The sequence below is a fragment of the Crassostrea angulata genome, chromosome 9 (genome assembly GCF_025612915.1).
Source record: "Crassostrea angulata isolate pt1a10 chromosome 9, ASM2561291v2, whole genome shotgun sequence".
In the NCBI taxonomy this organism is placed as follows: Eukaryota; Metazoa; Mollusca; class Bivalvia; order Ostreida; family Ostreidae; genus Magallana; species Magallana angulata.
Genome location: NC_069119.1, coordinates 5,141,583 through 5,159,633, shown reverse-complemented (window position 1 = coordinate 5,159,633; position 18,051 = coordinate 5,141,583). Strand labels below are relative to the sequence as shown.

Genomic DNA, 18,051 nt, shown 5'->3' with positions numbered 1-18,051 from the left:
CAATGAATATCGAGAAGTCGAGTTATCGGTCGTTGTTAAAGGGACCTACACGCAATTTTTGAAGTTTTTTTAAAATAACTTTTATATAGTTACATAATTTGAATAAATTACTTGTGCATTTTGAGTAATTGACCAAAACATTAAGGAGCGATATACAGAGGAACGAACATAATGCTCGAGTCTTGTTAATTTTAACAAATGAGTAAAAAAAAATGTCTTGTGTCAAACTAATTAAATTGATCAAACGTGTTCATATGTAATGTTATCAAGAAAAAAAAAATTAAAGATACGCGTACGGTTACTATATAAATATTACACAACATACAAGTAAACAGTAACAAGTCTACAAAATAAATAATTCTAAACTCTGTATGTTGTTGAAACTCGATATTTGCTATTTAAATTTTGATAAAGCATTACCCACATTAACTTCTTAAGTATTCTTGACATTCAAAAATAAAAAAAATGATTTATTCAAAGCTCAAATTATATCTTTCCTCGATTCACACATTGCTTACTTACTCGATATTTATAAATACCTCAGATTTCAAACGATGTTCATTCAAAAGTATAATAATTTTCCAATAATTCTCTTTTAAAACTCTCCTGATAGCTTATCAGATTTCAAGATAAGGCTAAAAATGTGATGTGTACGGGGATTATTTTTATTGCAACGGACCCGGATGATAACGTTGAAATATTGTGCGAGGTAATCAGAGTGTGTTCCGTATGGAGAAAATATATAAATATTTCCCATTGTACATATAGGTTTTGACCAGGTAAAATTTTTTAGATCAGGTGCCCCTTTGATAGACAAATCTTCCAATTTATAATACTGTATAATATGTTTCGATATTGTATATAATATGATACTGTTTTATATAATATATTATTGTATCTTATGATATTGTATTAAATTATATTGTTAGTATTATAACATTATGCTCTAATATATATCATTACATGACCATTGCCATGTTATGATTTTTACATTTTACATCATATACTTATAGAAAATATCAAAGAAACAATAAAAACATCATGTGATGAATGATTTTTGTTAACAAAAAACAGATAAAAGGGAAACAGTGATAGGAGAACACCTTGGAGTATTTGCCAGATATTGATTGATTTAATATAAATTATTTTTCACTGACATTTAAAAAATCAACAATAAGTAATGGAAACTGCAACCTTCGAAAATGTAATTGTTTTAGCGACAATGACCCGACCATTGGGAGTGACGCTATCCTGATCCATCATTTTCATAGCTTTATATATGCTTATTTTTTTTTTATGGTTTTCATTGTCTGTTATTAAAAACTTTAAAACAAATCAAGTATTTCCTCTAAATCTACTTAAAAGTTTAATCCAATTTGACATTAATCAAAACTCATTATATTTCGTTCTGTTTCAAGTGCAGCGACATTTTATTGTCACAATACATTGCACAATTGAAATGAAATACCAAACTTTAGTTTTACTTTATTGAATAGAGTCAATAACTCTCATCTTGATGCAAGCACACTGCTGAAACAGTTTACATGTATGTGAAAATAAATTAATACAATATATAAGACGGTAAAGCAATTTAATAAATGTGTAAATCGTTCAAACCCAATTTAAATGAGTTTAAATTAGGTAGCTTTAAAATTCAATTATAAAAGTCATTTTTGCTCTTCTTCTTTTCTTCCATATTTTTATGTAATATAAAATGATTATAGATAATATATGTGCCCTCTTTATCCTGTAATGAATTCAGCAAAGAAACTTATTTCTCAGATCTGGCCGTTCATTTGACAATAATTAAAAAATAATGACATTGATTCCAAGATTCAGGGAAGAGAGATGTCAAGATGAAATTACTAACAAATGTGATTGCAGCTTTCCGTAGTTTAGAGTAAACTAATTATTTTACAATTACAAATTTAAAATTCCAAAATGAAAAGACTGAAATATAATATTTTACAGATGTTACAAATTATAATAAACAATTTTGTCATTTATAAACCCTATTACACATTAACATGACAAAACACTTCTGAATAATACCTTAAATTGGAAATCCTAAAACATTAAAATGGTTTTTCTTCATACTGGTGCCAACAAAACAAAAACTTGTTTTTTTTTGTTTCGGGGATTAAATCTTAAAAAAAAGACTATCGATAGTGTAAATGTAAGGTCAAATGACCCCATTGCAGATCATTGGGGGCAAACTTTTTTCAAACCTATTCCCTTGCCTTGCAATTCAGATGGTTCTTTTTTTTGGACAGAAATAAGGACAAACTTCCAGAATCACCATTTTCCTATATATATATATATTTTGCAATTGATAGTTATAACATAGATAAATATTCTTCTGGTAAATGTGTTTTGTTTACGAGTTTCCGACTCTGAGATTAAGAAAAACAAATTGCAAGTTACACATTTCATCATATACACTCTTTTATAAAGCATCTGATTTCTGTAGGGAACATTCAGTCAATCGAAAATATGATTGTAATCTCTAATTTAACACATCGGAGTCCTTTTTATTCAAAGTGTGCGCCTTGTTGATGCAGTGTTATCATAGCGTTAACGAACACTGTTCAAAGTTAAAGGTCCATAGCAAAAATACAAAACATGAGCAGAGCAAACACGAACCGCATTAAAAATTATAGGTAGAATCAGGTGCCATGGAGGAGCGAATATCCTCTGCTGATCGGGAGAACAAAAACATCCGTAAACAATTCGAGGAATAATACCGACCTAACGATAAATAATGAAAAGTATATCAGCATTCGACCAAACAGACGATTATATCAGATGACAAGGTCGTTGCATCGACCAAAGAACTTACGAAATGATGACTTCAATCGACACTGTTGATAATCTTGTTTTATCAACTTATTTGTCAGTAGCTTGTCTCGTTTTAGAAATTGTTCATATGTAGAGTATGTCCTTGCGTAGCAAATCAACTGAGAGACAATATTTCCAAATGCAGGTGATGAAGGTTTAATGTAACATAAGTAAGGAAAGTTGGCATTACAAAAATTGAAGTCATCACGTTTATCGTAAAGTTTTGAAGTAAAGTTACCAACAAAATTAGATTGTTTATTTTACAACTTTCCACTCCATCAGTACGATATAGTAATGTCACTTTGTCAAATTTTAATTAAAAAAATCGTGTCGGACACAAATCTAGCCAGCATAGAAGTAGGTGCTCCTACATACAGTTGAACTTCGATATTTCGAACACTAATGTATCGATTACAATGAATATGTCGAAGTAGTTTGTACGTCCTAACTACTAATTTTTCTAAGTATTTTACCGTGGATATTTCGAACACTCGGATATATCAAAGTTATTGAAAATAGTTTTATCTAGTTCGAGATGACGAAGTTTGATTTGAAGTTGCATCTTCTCTTATTGTTTCATATTATCCGATGTTATTTTAATCGTTTTGTTTTCTTGGCAGTTTCAAACAAGATGATATAGTGATTAAATAGTCAAAAACGTAAATTCCTTTTTAAACCAATGAATGTTTCCCTTTTTCTCCTGGTATTTTATATCTTTTTAAAGAAAGATCTGCTATCTTCTATACAATGTTTACCTGAACTACTTTTGACATAAACGTGCAAATTTCATCTATATTGTGAATAACAAAAGGCATCTTCTGGTTTCCCTAGAAACTCAGTAAGAGTATAAAGGTACCTTAGGGTTTCCAGGACTTCAAACGTCAATTTTTCAGGGGCACTCGGAATTTCCTTAAAGCTAACATTGTAAACCTCCGTACCATTAAGGTATCATAAGAAAAAATTTCTTACATATTGTTTATACGGTTAAAATGATATTTAGGAAACCCAGTGTAGGCTGAAAGACGATAATTAAAAATACCATGTTTCATACCTAACTGTAACATGTGACCAGACGTTATGTTTTGAGAGAGAAGGACCAAATTTCAATTAATTACCATCTGTTACAAGATATATGATAAGCCCTCCGTCCAATTCGCCTTTCTCTCTATCTGAATATACATGTATGATGTAAACAAATCGTCTGCTTTACAAGTCGAAAATAATTCCATTGTTTGAAAAATTCCACGAAATTGAACAATAACCGCAAATCGTTTGAGCAAAGTTTACGATACGTTTAGTGAAACGATTGTATACGTGCATGTTTGGAAATCCATGGTGTAATCGTAAGTTTACGATCTACGACTTGTAAGTGAAACGGTCGTCAGGGTTTTTTTTCAGCGTTGCCTTACGGCTTGTTTTGTACCTTGCAGTGGTTTTTAAAGGTAAAATTGATGAAATCTTGTATGGTTGGCTCACAAGTGATCACAAGATATATCGACAAAAAAAATAGATTCAAGGCTACATGGTGGCAATTGCTTCAGTTAATGTCCTAAAAACAGCAGATTTTAAAAACCCGTTCGTGATTGTTTGATGGGAATTTCCTACACTATGAGCAAAAGATTATGCTACATCGATCGCTCGGGAATAAGTGAATAACTTATGGACATTTGTACTAAAGATTTTTTATTATAGTAATTTTCTTTTTATATTTGCACATATCAATATTTCCACAATCATAGAATTAGGTATAGCAAATAAAAGTTTAAAGATGTAGTTGTGAAAATATAATTGTGTAAAAACAATGTAAAACAGTATTTAATTACTGGTCTTGAATTTAATCATCAATGTTAACTGGTGTAAAATTTTAATTTTGTTTAACTTATCTAAAATAATTAAGTAGTATATTTCCCCCAGAGAACATAAGAATGCATATCTAAGTATGTCTTTTCATTATTTTCGATATGCACGAATTTGTGAACATTCTTATAAAAAAGGTTATAAATTATTTATCAAATTGTAAAAATGTTTTAAACATCCTTTCCATTTTATGAGAATAATTGCATGATTTGATCATCAGTTAGTCACAAGTTCTCCTTAATGCTGACTTGCATTATAGATTCAAGGCCACCTGCCAATTTCCAGTCTTCAGCAATAGTTTTCTTGATTGTACAAACCAACGTTTTTGCAATTATGAAGATAAATAACAAATGAAATATATTTCGTTTGGTTTGACCACATGTTTATTTCATTTTTCACTTACACATTGCTAAATGAATAAAAATAAATAATTGCATCAATAGTATTTCAAATTTCAGTGTACAAACGTGTCCACCAATTCTCTATCTTAATGTCTCTATAAAAAATTACAATGTTTGTTTTTTAATAATTGTCAAATGTTTTTTTGGTTTAACATTAAAAAATCATCTTGCTTGTCAAATTACTAATAGATATTCTTGGCGGCTCAATGTACCTGGATTTAGTGAGTACTGCATACTAACAAATTGACATTTCGAACAATTTATTTTTAAACATGTTTTGGTAAAAAAAATATAATTATGATATTTGGAAACTCTTAATTGATAAAGTTTGATAATAATATACTTTTATCCACTTATCTTACCAGTATGCATTTGAGTGCAGATACACTACCATGCATTTGATAAACCAATTAAATAAGTGTTGTATTTAAATGTTTAGATAATAAACAATGGTATGATTAAAGTGTTTTTCTTAATAGTTCAGCAAAAATATTTTAGAAAACAATTCGATGTGAATCAAATTTGCTTTTTAAAACGTTAAATAACAATTTACATATGAAAGCGTATTTTAGTTAAGAGCGTAAATAAAAAAATGGTGATTAATAATGTACGTAGTGTTCTTGACGTGGAACAAAGATTTTTAAGAATAGGCTCAGTAAACTATGATTTCATCAAATTTTCACTGATTTTTACTCATTATGCAGGTTCGTGTAATGTAAAAGAGCCTTTTTAATTTATCAATATAATACATCTAATAAAACATTTTAAATTCATTCTGTATGTGTCTTTTTCAAACTTCTTTTCAAATTTATAGACGTATCCTTCTTATTTTTAATTTTTCAATAAATACATGTATTCAAACCTGCTGCACGGAATTACCGTGCTTGCATAAGTTTGTACCGGAATATGTAATAATAATAAATAACTATTTAATGTTGAGACACATTAGCAGGTCTTTAACAATCAAACTGCTCATGTATGGGGTAATTTATTCAGAAACACCCTGATTAGTCAATCAGCGGTCTGCGCGCGACGATTTGAGGGGCGTCTGTCTGAAAATTATTTTAATATAAAATGAATTACATTCACGTCTTTTATGTTCAGTTTTACTTTGCAAAGCGATAGACCTTCACTGGCGATTATATTTGTGGTAAGCATAATTTTTTTTCTCCATTTTATATCTTTGGGTTATATTTTATGTTTCATTATTCACTAAAATGTCCGAAACAATATAGCTTTAGCAAACTCTACTATCAAGTTACAATGGTGAGAAATAAATTAAAAAAAAAAATTCTACTTATGATTTACAAGCATAGAATAAACGTTTTTCCTTTAGGACAATCGGATTACAATATCTACCTGTTTCAATAAATAGCGAATATGCACTTATTCTTAATCATGTTAGCTGGGATCTTTCATACCTTTTCGAGGGAAATTTTAAGTAATCTTGCAATTTAGACTCGGTAGAATTTATTATTTTACTGTAGAAATAAAGTGTTCCTGAGTTGGAAGAAAATATTTTGTAAAGATCATACCAATAAAACTTAAACCTAAAAACGTCATTGGAAAAAACTCTATAAAAAATCTTGCTTTGCCATGAAGTTTTTTTGAAAGCTAACTCTTTGTCTTCTTGAAAGCTGACAATAAAGGTGCATTATTAAATGTGGTATTTCCTCTGAAGACCTCTGAAAGAGTTGGTTTTAATGTTTCCAATGTTATTCTTGGTGAGCTACAATTGTCAAACAATAACGGGTTATAAACTTCATAATTCTATATGTTAAACAATATATTTTTATATCCTTAATGCAAAATAAAATGCCAAATTTTCTTGGATTACTCTTTCATTTAAGAATAAAATATCATGTATGTATAGAAAAATATGCTGCTATCCAAAACCAAAAACTGCGCAATTTTGAAAAATTGTGGCTTACATGGAAAATCATTTTAGATAAGCTTATGATATTATGATTATTACTATTCGAATTATTATTTGTTTTTTAGTTTTTTGTTTTTTATTTTTTGGGTTTTTTATTTTTTATTTTTTTTGAAGCAAAGTAACCATTTACCACTAATATTGAAAACAATTTATGTAAATATACTTGTGTGTGAGTGAGTATGCATGCGTATACAATTTATAAAAACTGAATTTATTACTGTCAACGTTAGTATAAGTATGTATGGAACAAAAACAATAAATTATTAATAAAAAAATGTGGTATTTCATACCATATTTCTAGGTCGGATAAAGTATTGAAATATGTTTCCATCACATGAATCTTTAAGTGGATTAGAACCTAGTTTAACATTGAATGCTAAATGTGATGCTTTTCTATGAAGACCTATAGTATTTTTGAAAATATGATTTTAATTTTTTTTTCAAATGGAAGACATTCTGAGGATTTTATTTTCTCATGACACAATGTGGACTAATAAGATCAATGCAAAAATGTTGTTTATCTCAACAGTTTTCATCGTCATGAAAGGTGTTCTACATTTATTCAATGTTTAGTTGAACTAATGCTGATTGTACACTCAGTGGATGGTGGCAGATTATTAAAATGAAGCAGAACGATCGGGAAACTGTTCATAAACAATGCAAAAAGTTTCAAGTAAAAGCTCTTTTACATTTTGTTTACGAGCAATTTACGATCATAAAAACCTATTGATAGGCAATGAAAAGATAAAATGATTAAAGTGAAAACCTTTACACAATTGACTCACCAGCACTTTACAATACTCTACGATCAAAATGGTTTAGCTTTGCACCAGCTTACTCATTCATTGCACAATGTCTTGCATTGGTTGCTAGCGTTTTAGTGGTCGCATTAAGTCTCCTAAAATATTGAATGTGCACCCCAATCAGACGCGACCAAATGCGATCCAAATTACCGCGATGCAACGCACAAACATTCTACCGATCGTATAACAACGTTTTTGTTATCGCAATAGGAATGTAGGATTTATAATGGGGATGCATGATTTATTAGATTCCAATCACAATGATCTGCCTTCAATATATAGACTAGTCAAATTTTCTTACTACTTAAGCAAATGTTTGTATTATACTGTTCGTAATTCTTATCATTTTGACAATGACAATCGACATAGAATAAAGAATAAGAAAGCTTTTTATTAGAAATTAAATCAGAATTTATTTCAGGGCTTTATGAAAAAATCAAAAAGGTACAGGTACTGTACCCTGAGATATAAAATTCACAACTTTATTACCTCCTGTGTTCCTCGTTCGCGCTAATAAGAGCCTCTCCTAGAGATGCTCTATTGAGCGTGCACGACGGTAAAAACAATATATGTCTTCTTGAAAGCAATGTTTGAATTATAATAACTTTTTGTAAAAAAAATGATAAATTTGCATAACAATATCTTTTTTAAATTTTAAAAATCCCACTCCTATGATAATATTTAATTTACTAAGACGAAAATAAATTTGGTTTTTCTCCACGAAATCAATGTGAACAAAATTTTTCACAATCTAAACACGAATGGTGATAGCTTCAATTAAGAATGAGATAAATATTGATTTAAAGTTTTGTCAATAAAGATAAACGCGATTTAAGCACTATAAAGTTTTATTTTCATTTCTTTGAGCATAGCATGCAAAAATGAATAATATCCACAGCCAACCCCCGAAAGAAGATAATAAGGAAGGCCGAAAGAGAAATTCATTGTAAGTCATTGCTTTCAAGGATATGTTTATATGCTAATATGATAAAAGTTTGTAATAAATACGTTATTTCCAAACCAACCTACTTTTTCATGTTTTAAAGGTTACCATTAACCAATGAACATACAATTTAATTTATTTGATATCTGTCTGTTATTACATTTTAATTACTATTTAACCAAATCTTACATATTGCAATGAAAAATTGTGAAAAAAATTTCAGATTCAAACTATTTATATTTTTCTTATTTGAATAATGAAAAAGACAAATGATAGAAGGCAAAGAATACAAGAATTTATTTCATTGTTAGGTGTGAAAGCTGTTTATCAATTCGCTTTCATCTAACTTTGTTTAAAAGAGAAAATCAATTAACGTTTATCAAGTAGAAGACTACAAATTGAAAAAAATGGAATGAATAGAAAGTAAATACTTCATAGCTTCAATAATTCATTTGCAATCAAAAAAGATAACATGCATTTTTCTATCTATATTAAAAAGGACTAGAATTTTTGTGCATCGAATCAACACTTTCTTTTCTTCCATTGTTTTCTTTCTTTATAATTCACTGAGCAGAATGAATTCACCGGAAGAAATAATTGAATGGATACTTCGACAGATAGAAGAAAACAGAGAAAAAAATGCCACACGTATGTCAGAGATAGAGAACAGAGAGAAACGAATACGTTTTATCTACGAATTCATTAATAAGAAGATGTTGGTAAGTATTATGTTATATTTATGCGTTCGTTACTTAGTTATTTATGCATATTCATTTCCAAATTGTGGTAAATTGAAGAATGTAAACTGTGCTTCATAAAAAATTACTTTAAAAAGAGAGATTTAATTCTTGAGATAAAAATATTGTTGTTGTATTATTAACAAAAATAAAATTATACACTATTTGGACTGTCATTAAAACTATTCATACATGTTTAAGTGTGTTGTGATTAATCAAGAGTTCAGAAACATTTTTTAACAAATTGCAATTAGGTATTCATTCAATAAATTCTTTATTGTAAAGAACGTGTCAACGACATAAAATGCCCTCAGAATGATCTAAGTATCAAAACAATTTGAAACGTTGAGTAGTTTTAACCCCATTCCCCTTTTGATAGTGAACATGAACATGCATAAATGTCCGTTTGTTTCATATATTTAACATTTGCAAAACTCTTATTTCGCTGTTCTGTTTGAAAAAAAAAACTAATATAGAATTTTCTAAAAGTAATGGCAATGCATTTCTTAAACGATCTCATGGTAATGTAATTCATTACCTCTAGAAAATTAGATAATTATGCAAATGGTTATTAATGCCGAAATTCATGAAGTTATGATAATATTATGCGTTACTTTAAAATGCAATTTGCTCAAGAGCCTACAACCCAATTTTGCTCTTCATTCTATGCAGTTTTTGATCAATAAACTACTAAACACTTTACAGGAATGAGATAGATGATTACACATGTAAGACTTTTTTCATTTTTAAAAAATTATTATATTACTTTAGGATTTAGAAGACAACATCGAGGACATTATTAATGATCTCTACTACGCAGAACAGGAACGCTATTAATCATCTTTAATCCAGCTTATATCAGTTTTTACATCAAGATTTAAAATGTTACGGGCTGACTGACTTCCACAGTTTAGTTATCTTTAACTGTTAAATAGTTTCTTCGTTGTATTACAATCTTTCTTTTAATGTTAGAAAAAAAATATTGAACTTGAATAAAATTTTAAGATTGATAATCAAATGCATTTTGACCGTCTGATCGTTCATATGGTTCAATATTGTCTGTTCATATGTAAACTTTGCATTGAATGTATCACTTGATTAAATATTGATGGTGGATCTCAAAGAAGACATAACATTATCTATGTTTAAATCGAATGAGCCAAATACCTGAATTTCATGCGTTTTATTATTTATATGTTTTAATAACTTTTTTTAGTATGCCTAGTTAAGTTGAGAAATAAGGATTCATCTTAGAGCATTATGAGGTGATCAAATAATATTCAAAGAAAGATTACTTAAATTCATATAATTTTTGCAATAATAGGATTAAATATTAAAATAGGTATTGATAAAATGTACTTGACTTTACCAAATCGATTCGTAGTGTTATCACAGACCAGGACACTCGAAAATGTAAATATCTTAAAATGTAGCTAAATATAAATGTTATGGATATCAGGAGTTGTTTAATGTTTGTACTGCGTCGGTGATTCATTTGCATTGTTCGGTGCAATCAAGATTCCTGGCCATTTAAATTGCCTGAACATAAGTAACATTGAGCGCAATTCAGAAAAGCTTGCATAATTATTTATCAATAAAACGCATTCAGCTTTTGGAGTATGGTTTTTTTTCATCTTAGGTATTGACAAAACATATTTTCCTTTCCTTTTCTGGTAATGAACACTTTACATTTAATATTTGAACAACTGATGATTGTTATGGCGCATGAAAAAATGTCTATTCACTTTACGCCAATGTGCCAAATATAATAATAATTATCTTTATTGTCTTAAAAATGTCTTCGGAAAGTAAAAACAACTCTTGAAATACCTCATATCTGAGGCTTTTTTAATTATGATAATGTATCAGATAGATTTAAATCCTTTTGTCGGGATGTGGTGAAAACGAACAGTGGTCAAAATCAAAAGTCCAAAGGAAAAGTACAAAATAGAAGCAGGGCAAACACAAACCTCTAAAAAAAACTTAGAGGTAGGATCAGGTGACAAGTAGAGAGCATCCTCTGTTGACAAGTCACATCTGCCGGGTCTCCTTGTCATCAACGGGAAAATCTGTGGACACCCGCCATGTGCTCTTTAGCGATATATATTGCCGAATAAAAATAGAGTCGACTGTATTCAGTTTCTTTTAAACTTTGAGTTGGGAATTTTTAAATTGAACGTCGTAATTTTCAGTGCGCTTTATTTTCTGTTTTCAAAACGATTCATCATTGCATATCAAAGCAAAAATGATTCTCATTAACGTGATATTTAAATGTATTTTTTCAAACACAGATTCCTGTTGGATCAAATCTTATTTGATCATATACAAGCATTCAATAGGCTGGGGCACAAGCGCCTTGGCAAGTTCTGGCATTAAGCTTCCGACCAGCTAAGGGCGATCCGCTCTAAAGACAGTGTCATGCATGGCTGTACATCTGTCAAACGGTAACAGTAAATAGGTTGGAACCGTATATATGTATACAAAAAAAACCCACTTCCATGATGTCATTCCTTTGTTACAGCAGTCTAAAATTTTACCTGCGACAGTTAATATTGGCGAGCTTCCTAATATGAGACCGTTACCAATGGCTACAAAACTGATATCCTTCAAAATCGGAATGTCTCTGGTAAATGAAGAAAGAAATTCAATGGCAGTGCTTTAAGTACGATAAATGCCAAAAACAGTTCTGTATGGAAAAAATATCAGTTCTTGGTCCTAACGTGCCTCGAAACTGTCTGATATGTTTTTCATACAGAACTGTTTTGGTTATATATGCATTACATATCAGTGATCAAATATCGAATTGTGTCAAGAAGAGACAGTTACAATAAAAACAAAGCGGTGCAATTTGTATACGTTTATATTTTGTTTATGCCATTATCTGCACCGCGTTGATAAACATGAATTTTTTTAAAAGACATTTGTCTGAAAATGAAAAACTACTCAGAATACATGTTCATGTATCATTTATAAAAATTTTAAAATCAAAGCTGAAAACTTCTACTTTGGCAATAGAAATTCCGAATTGAAAATATCAACTTTAAAGAAAATCGTAGACGAAAGTTTGAATTTCCAACATTAAAGTTAGACATTCTAACTTGAAAATTGAAAAATAACTTGTACATATATGTGTATATGTGTACATATATACATAAAACATCATTTTAAAGGTTAGAATAACTTCCTACGTTAGTTACATAATACCTTACATTTTGATTTAAGATGAAAGTCATCGCTAATTTGTTATTATTACATTAGTTACAATAACGTGTTGTTCATAAAATGCTTCTGACTACATCTCGATCTCTTTTATCAAGAGCTTTGACTTTGGGCAGTTCGTGACAAACTCCGTTCAGTAAAGTCGGGGTATACTCACGGTTAATATTAAAGTCAGCATTGATGAAAACGTTTTTGGGCCAATTTTGTTCTTTGATACGTCGATCAATAGAAATATTATTATCTTCATTTATTATCATTTAATAAAAACATTTTCAAAACATAGAATGTGAAGTGTCATTGATCAAAAATGTAAATAACTTAAATGAAGCGGCGCGTATGAATACAAAACAACAAAAGTAACAATATTCAAAATGGATGCACCTTCAGCTGATGCAGAGCTATTAAGATGAATTTAACGGATTAAACACAAATAGCGAGTTAAAATCTGAACTGGGTGGATTAAAAACGAAAGGAAAATACGTGCAATATCTTGTGATGTTGTTCAATTTGCTGAAAGATCGTTAAAATTGGTTTTTATATTAGATCGCTGGATAATGCAACTGGGCATAACCATGTAAGTAGAGGCGATCGTGGTCGAAATGTCGACAAAGAATAGTCTGTATAAGTTACTTTTGTGAACGTTGTGGTAATTAGATAGCCTGTGATGAACTTAAAAAGATATCTGACGCTTGGAATGCGCCGAAGGAGTTGATGCACTACTCATACAGAAGCTTTGCTTTACGATGCTTATTCTGATGACTGATCATGTATGTGTGTAAATTTAAAACTCATCGTTACCAAATTTGAACACCAGTGTTACCGTAAAAATGAATAGGCCAATATGTTCGTTATAATTATTTCCTGGAAAAAGAACAGCCAGCCTCGCAGTAAATGTTGATTGATCTCAAGCAGACGAAATCGTGAGAAGACCCTTAATTTTCTATTTTGGAATTAAATAAAATGTATTGTTTATATTTAAAGGTGAAACTTTTAATTTTTCATACCTATAAATTTGTATTTGGTTTGCTGACAATTAAACAGACACAACTTTACACTTTGTTGACAGTGTTTGTTTTGGAAATTCCCGTTCTATAAAAAGTGTTTAATAAGAACAGATGAAAAAAGTAGATCCGGTCAAAATTTTATTGATGCAGGTATCAAAGAAATATTCGACCAGTCAGAAGTGCCGATATCTCATCAAACGAATAAATATTAAATGATACAAAATTCCAACCTTTTTTCACTAAAAATGACATATGAAAAAATGTCACACTGTAATCATGTAAATCAAAGTGTTTCCTCAATTGTTGACAGTCAGTCTTGTCAGTCATTCATTCGTTAAAAATTTTTCTCAAGCAGTGTGGGTTGATTCTCATGACAAAATATTTGGGTCACTTTCTTTGTAAAATCAAAATATGGAAATGTTATTCATGATTTGTAAGATATGCTGTTGATTGCATTTTAAAAGACTCTAAAGCTATCCTTTTTTAAGAACTTTGAAAGAGGCTACTCCGAACTAATTTTACAGGATGTTTTCAAAGTATGTTTCAAAGTTACAACAGATACTACTATATACAGTGGCTACAATATAGAACTCTACATAGAATTCTTCCTGTAAAATCGTATCTAAAAAAGATAAAAATAGTTGATAATGATACATGCTCTTTTTGTAATTATGAAGTTGAAACTATTAAACATATTTTCATATCCTGTTCCTTTTCTTTAGATTTCTGGAGTAGTTTAAGTATGCATATACATGTATATCATGCTGTTTTAAAAAGATTTGGCTTTAATGAGTATAACATATTATTTGGAGAGACTCCTCCTTCAAACTCTAACTTAGTCATCAACATTTTGATCCTGTATACAAAACAATATATTTTTTCAATGTCTGTACAACAAAAAAGTTCCAATATTTGCAGGTCTACTATGTCACTTAGACCTTAGATACGAAATTGAAAAATGTGTTGCTATCAGAAACTCTTCTTATGATAAACATAATGATAGATGGTTTGAATGGAAAAGCTTTATTCATTTCAGCAAAATTGTATCAACTTGAATAGTTTTCTAGATTTATAAGATCATGACTTATATGTATGTGTGTATGAATGTGTTATATGTATTATAAAATGAGAAACTGTAAATTTAAAAAAAAAAAAGGATTACAATTTACAATGCAGGTGGTTTTCAGCAATCTGCATGTTTTTTAATGAAGAGAGCAGATATATTTAAACAAACTATGTATCAGGTAACGCAATTTACAATGCAGGTGGTTTTCAGCAATCTGCATGTTTTTTAATGAAGAGGGCAGATATCTTTAAACAAACTATGTATCAGGTAACGAAAGCCAAGTGGATTTTAAAATACATATGTAAAAGTTACTTTCGGTTTGCAACACTGCAAGATGTTCGGCGGGGAAAGAAGGGGGTAAAGGGAACGCTCCTTATTTGTTTTATAGATTACACGGTATATTCTGCTGTCTTCGGACTTAGGTTAATAACGAGGCCGAGTGCAGTTCAAGAAGCTTAAGGGAAATTTTTATTTTCGTAGCTGCAAAATATACCCTTCTTCTTGTGTTTTTATTCTTAATTAACATGATCAATAACGTTTATGATCTGAAATTGTTATATACGAGAATACCGCTTATGACTGCATTGTTTTTCATAAAAAAAAGTTTTGAAAGGGCATAAAAAGAAACATTTCAACTTCTGTGATTATACTAATGAATAATATATAGAATGCATACAGTCTCTTTCAAACACTTTGTATTGATGTTACTTTAAATATAAATATAGATATTTTTTTCTTATCAAATATTTTAAAGGTGTAAATTACGAACAAAGATTCATTAAATCAATTATGACGTCATAATGGTTCCAGAACAGATATTTAAGAAGACTCTATTATTCTGGATAGGGTAAAAACCTCATCTTTAACGTGGACGGATATAATTATGAGATTTAGTAGATTTGTGGTGTTCGAATGAGATTGATTTTTAAAACTTTTATCTCATCCATTTTTCTCTTGAAATGGTATTATAATTGTAGTATGAATTTTAAAAACGAGTACAATATTGCTCATGCACAAAAAATATGCTGCCTTGTAGTCTTAAGTGAGAAATTCGTTAACGATGTTATAACTGAGTTCAGATGAGTTGATGTACATCAAATTTTTTTATACTTATTAATTTGACGTCAATTAATTTTGTTTTTGTTATAATTTACATTTTTATGGCAAAACTTAGTCAGTTTCATGTATTTTCCGATTCTCGAAGCGATATAACTCATTAGTCTATTCAAAGATAGTTATGAACAATTATACCTGGCTTTAAGATATTAGTTCAATAATACATATAAGTAAACGCCTTCTATCTTAACAGGATAGCATAGAAATCGAGAGAGATTTTTCAGGAATTTAATAGAAAGTTTTGCAAATTTAATTATTTAAAAGAATTGCAGCGTTGATTTAAAGAGAAAAAGAATTATTTCTGTTTTCGCTGGTATATTATAAGACGACAAAATGCAATACGTCGGGTGTGATGCGTATTTTCCTCTTTTGCTTTTTGGATTATGAAAGGGTAACCATTAAAGGTAAATATCAATTGAAAATCAAAACTAATCAAATACAAGACAAAACATATGAGACTTGAATGTTGAATACAGATTTTGTTTTAGATGTTTTAGATGTTATCCTGTAACACAAATTAACTCTATTGGGTTTGAAAGAGCATAAGAAACACAAATACTATCATATTCATTGCTGCTTGTAATAAATCATACGTTCTTGTCATTTATTAAGAACAATGTATGAGAACATATTAGGCTAAGTTTTCTGAATCAAAACATGATTTGACTCGTAATAACTACAGTTGTAATTGATATCTCATAATAACTAAAAGGTTTCATTGTTATTATATTATTTCACTTTATAACAAGTTAGGTATCTCGTTATACCGACTACACTATCACGTTATGATGTGTTATTACATTTAATCCCACATACACGAAACATTAGCAACAAATGAAATAACTTAGAATTATTGATGAAACAACTATTAACAACATTTAGCATGTTGAAAGGCGAGTGTTTTTCGTAATCTAATTATACAAAGTCTGAGATAAATTACCTTGCGGAACCCAGACAAGCATAACCTGTCAACAGGGATCAATTCCCGTACCCCCCCCCCCCCCTACACACACAGGTGATTGTGGTGTAAACACGCCTCTTTGTACATCTACCAAGAATGTGTGCAATATATCAAGTTCCGGTTCGGCCCTTTAACCTGCCTCACCTGGCTAAAAGCAAAAGCTGGGGATTTCAACCCAAAGTAGACTGCCCAAATGGTAGATTACACGGAGTTTTGAACTGACACGAAAAAAAAATTCTCATCAGTGGTAATTACCTAGTTCCGCAGCCCCCGACCCAGATTGTGACGCTGAAAATTTTCCATAATCCCAAACCCATGATGGATACAAAGGAATAAATATACAGCTGAGATAAAAAAAAAAATATTACAAAAATGTTGTATCGGTGCATCGTTAGCTCGAACCCTTTACCTGTAAAATATGTAGAAAGTTCTCCGTGGAACCACTGTTGAATAACTGATCGAAATATCAACGCTAAGACTCATTACATTTGTCTTTATTTAAGGCAGATTTATGGTACGTAGAAAATTATATGTATGGTTCCCAAGCAACTTGCTTGTAATACAACATCTATAATTAATAAAATATTGCCGAACACAAACTTTTGCCTGTAATATTTGAAAAACCAATACTACACATTCATGAAACAAAAACTTCATTGTTACCGAAAAATATCTGAAAAATATCTGATTCACATTGAGTATTTACACATCCGAAATGAACACCATTTACAATGAAAACACATGGATATCCCCCACTTCCTACCTTACGCACAAACAGTTCAAACTCCAGTAAGTACGTTAAAGTCGCATGAATGTAATTTGTGTTTGCTAAACAAGATTCAAACAGTTTGAATAAAGTTCTGCCTACAAACATTCTCCATTTCAATTTAAAGCACAAGTCACTGAAATCTAGATGGTATCTGTCCTGCTGGTTTATTTTTGCAGATTAACTAAGAATCAATTTCACTTAACGGCTTGTTATTATGCAAAATGCATATCAATTTTATGGTCTCAAAACTCAAGACTGAGAACAAACATGCCCGACTTGTCTCTCCTGCACTGAAATCAAAAGGTCAATAAAAGGTTGAAAATTTTCTGTATGAATTAATTATTGTTTTGCTTCTTAATAACATCTATATATATTTGCCAATTCAGAGAAATTTGTTATTA

The 18,051-nt window shown here is 30.0% G+C and overlaps 1 protein-coding gene across 1 annotated transcript; it reads left to right on the top strand.

Moving 5' to 3' along the window:
• The first annotated feature begins 6,192 nt into the window (after nt 1-6,192).
• LOC128164031 (uncharacterized) lies at nt 6,193-10,352 on the top strand. The gene is made up of 4 exons (XM_052827747.1): nt 6,193-6,246; nt 8,708-8,781; nt 9,353-9,497; nt 10,287-10,352. Exons 1-4 carry the CDS (start codon nt 6,193-6,195, stop codon nt 10,350-10,352), a joined length of 339 nt encoding a protein of 112 aa, XP_052683707.1.
• The last annotated feature ends 7,699 nt before the right edge of the window (nt 10,353-18,051 follow it).

Excerpts from the sequence above, each read along its gene's own strand:
- LOC128164031 (XM_052827747.1), top strand. The coding sequence starts at position 6,193 with ATGTTCAGTTTTACTTTGCAAAGCGATAGACCTTCACTGGCGATTATA. Across the intron at positions 6,247-8,707 it reads CACTGGCGATTATATTTGTG|CATGCAAAAATGAATAATAT; the intron begins GTAAGCATAATT and ends CTTTGAGCATAG. Across the intron at positions 9,498-10,286 it reads TCATTAATAAGAAGATGTTG|GATTTAGAAGACAACATCGA; the intron begins GTAAGTATTATG and ends ATATTACTTTAG.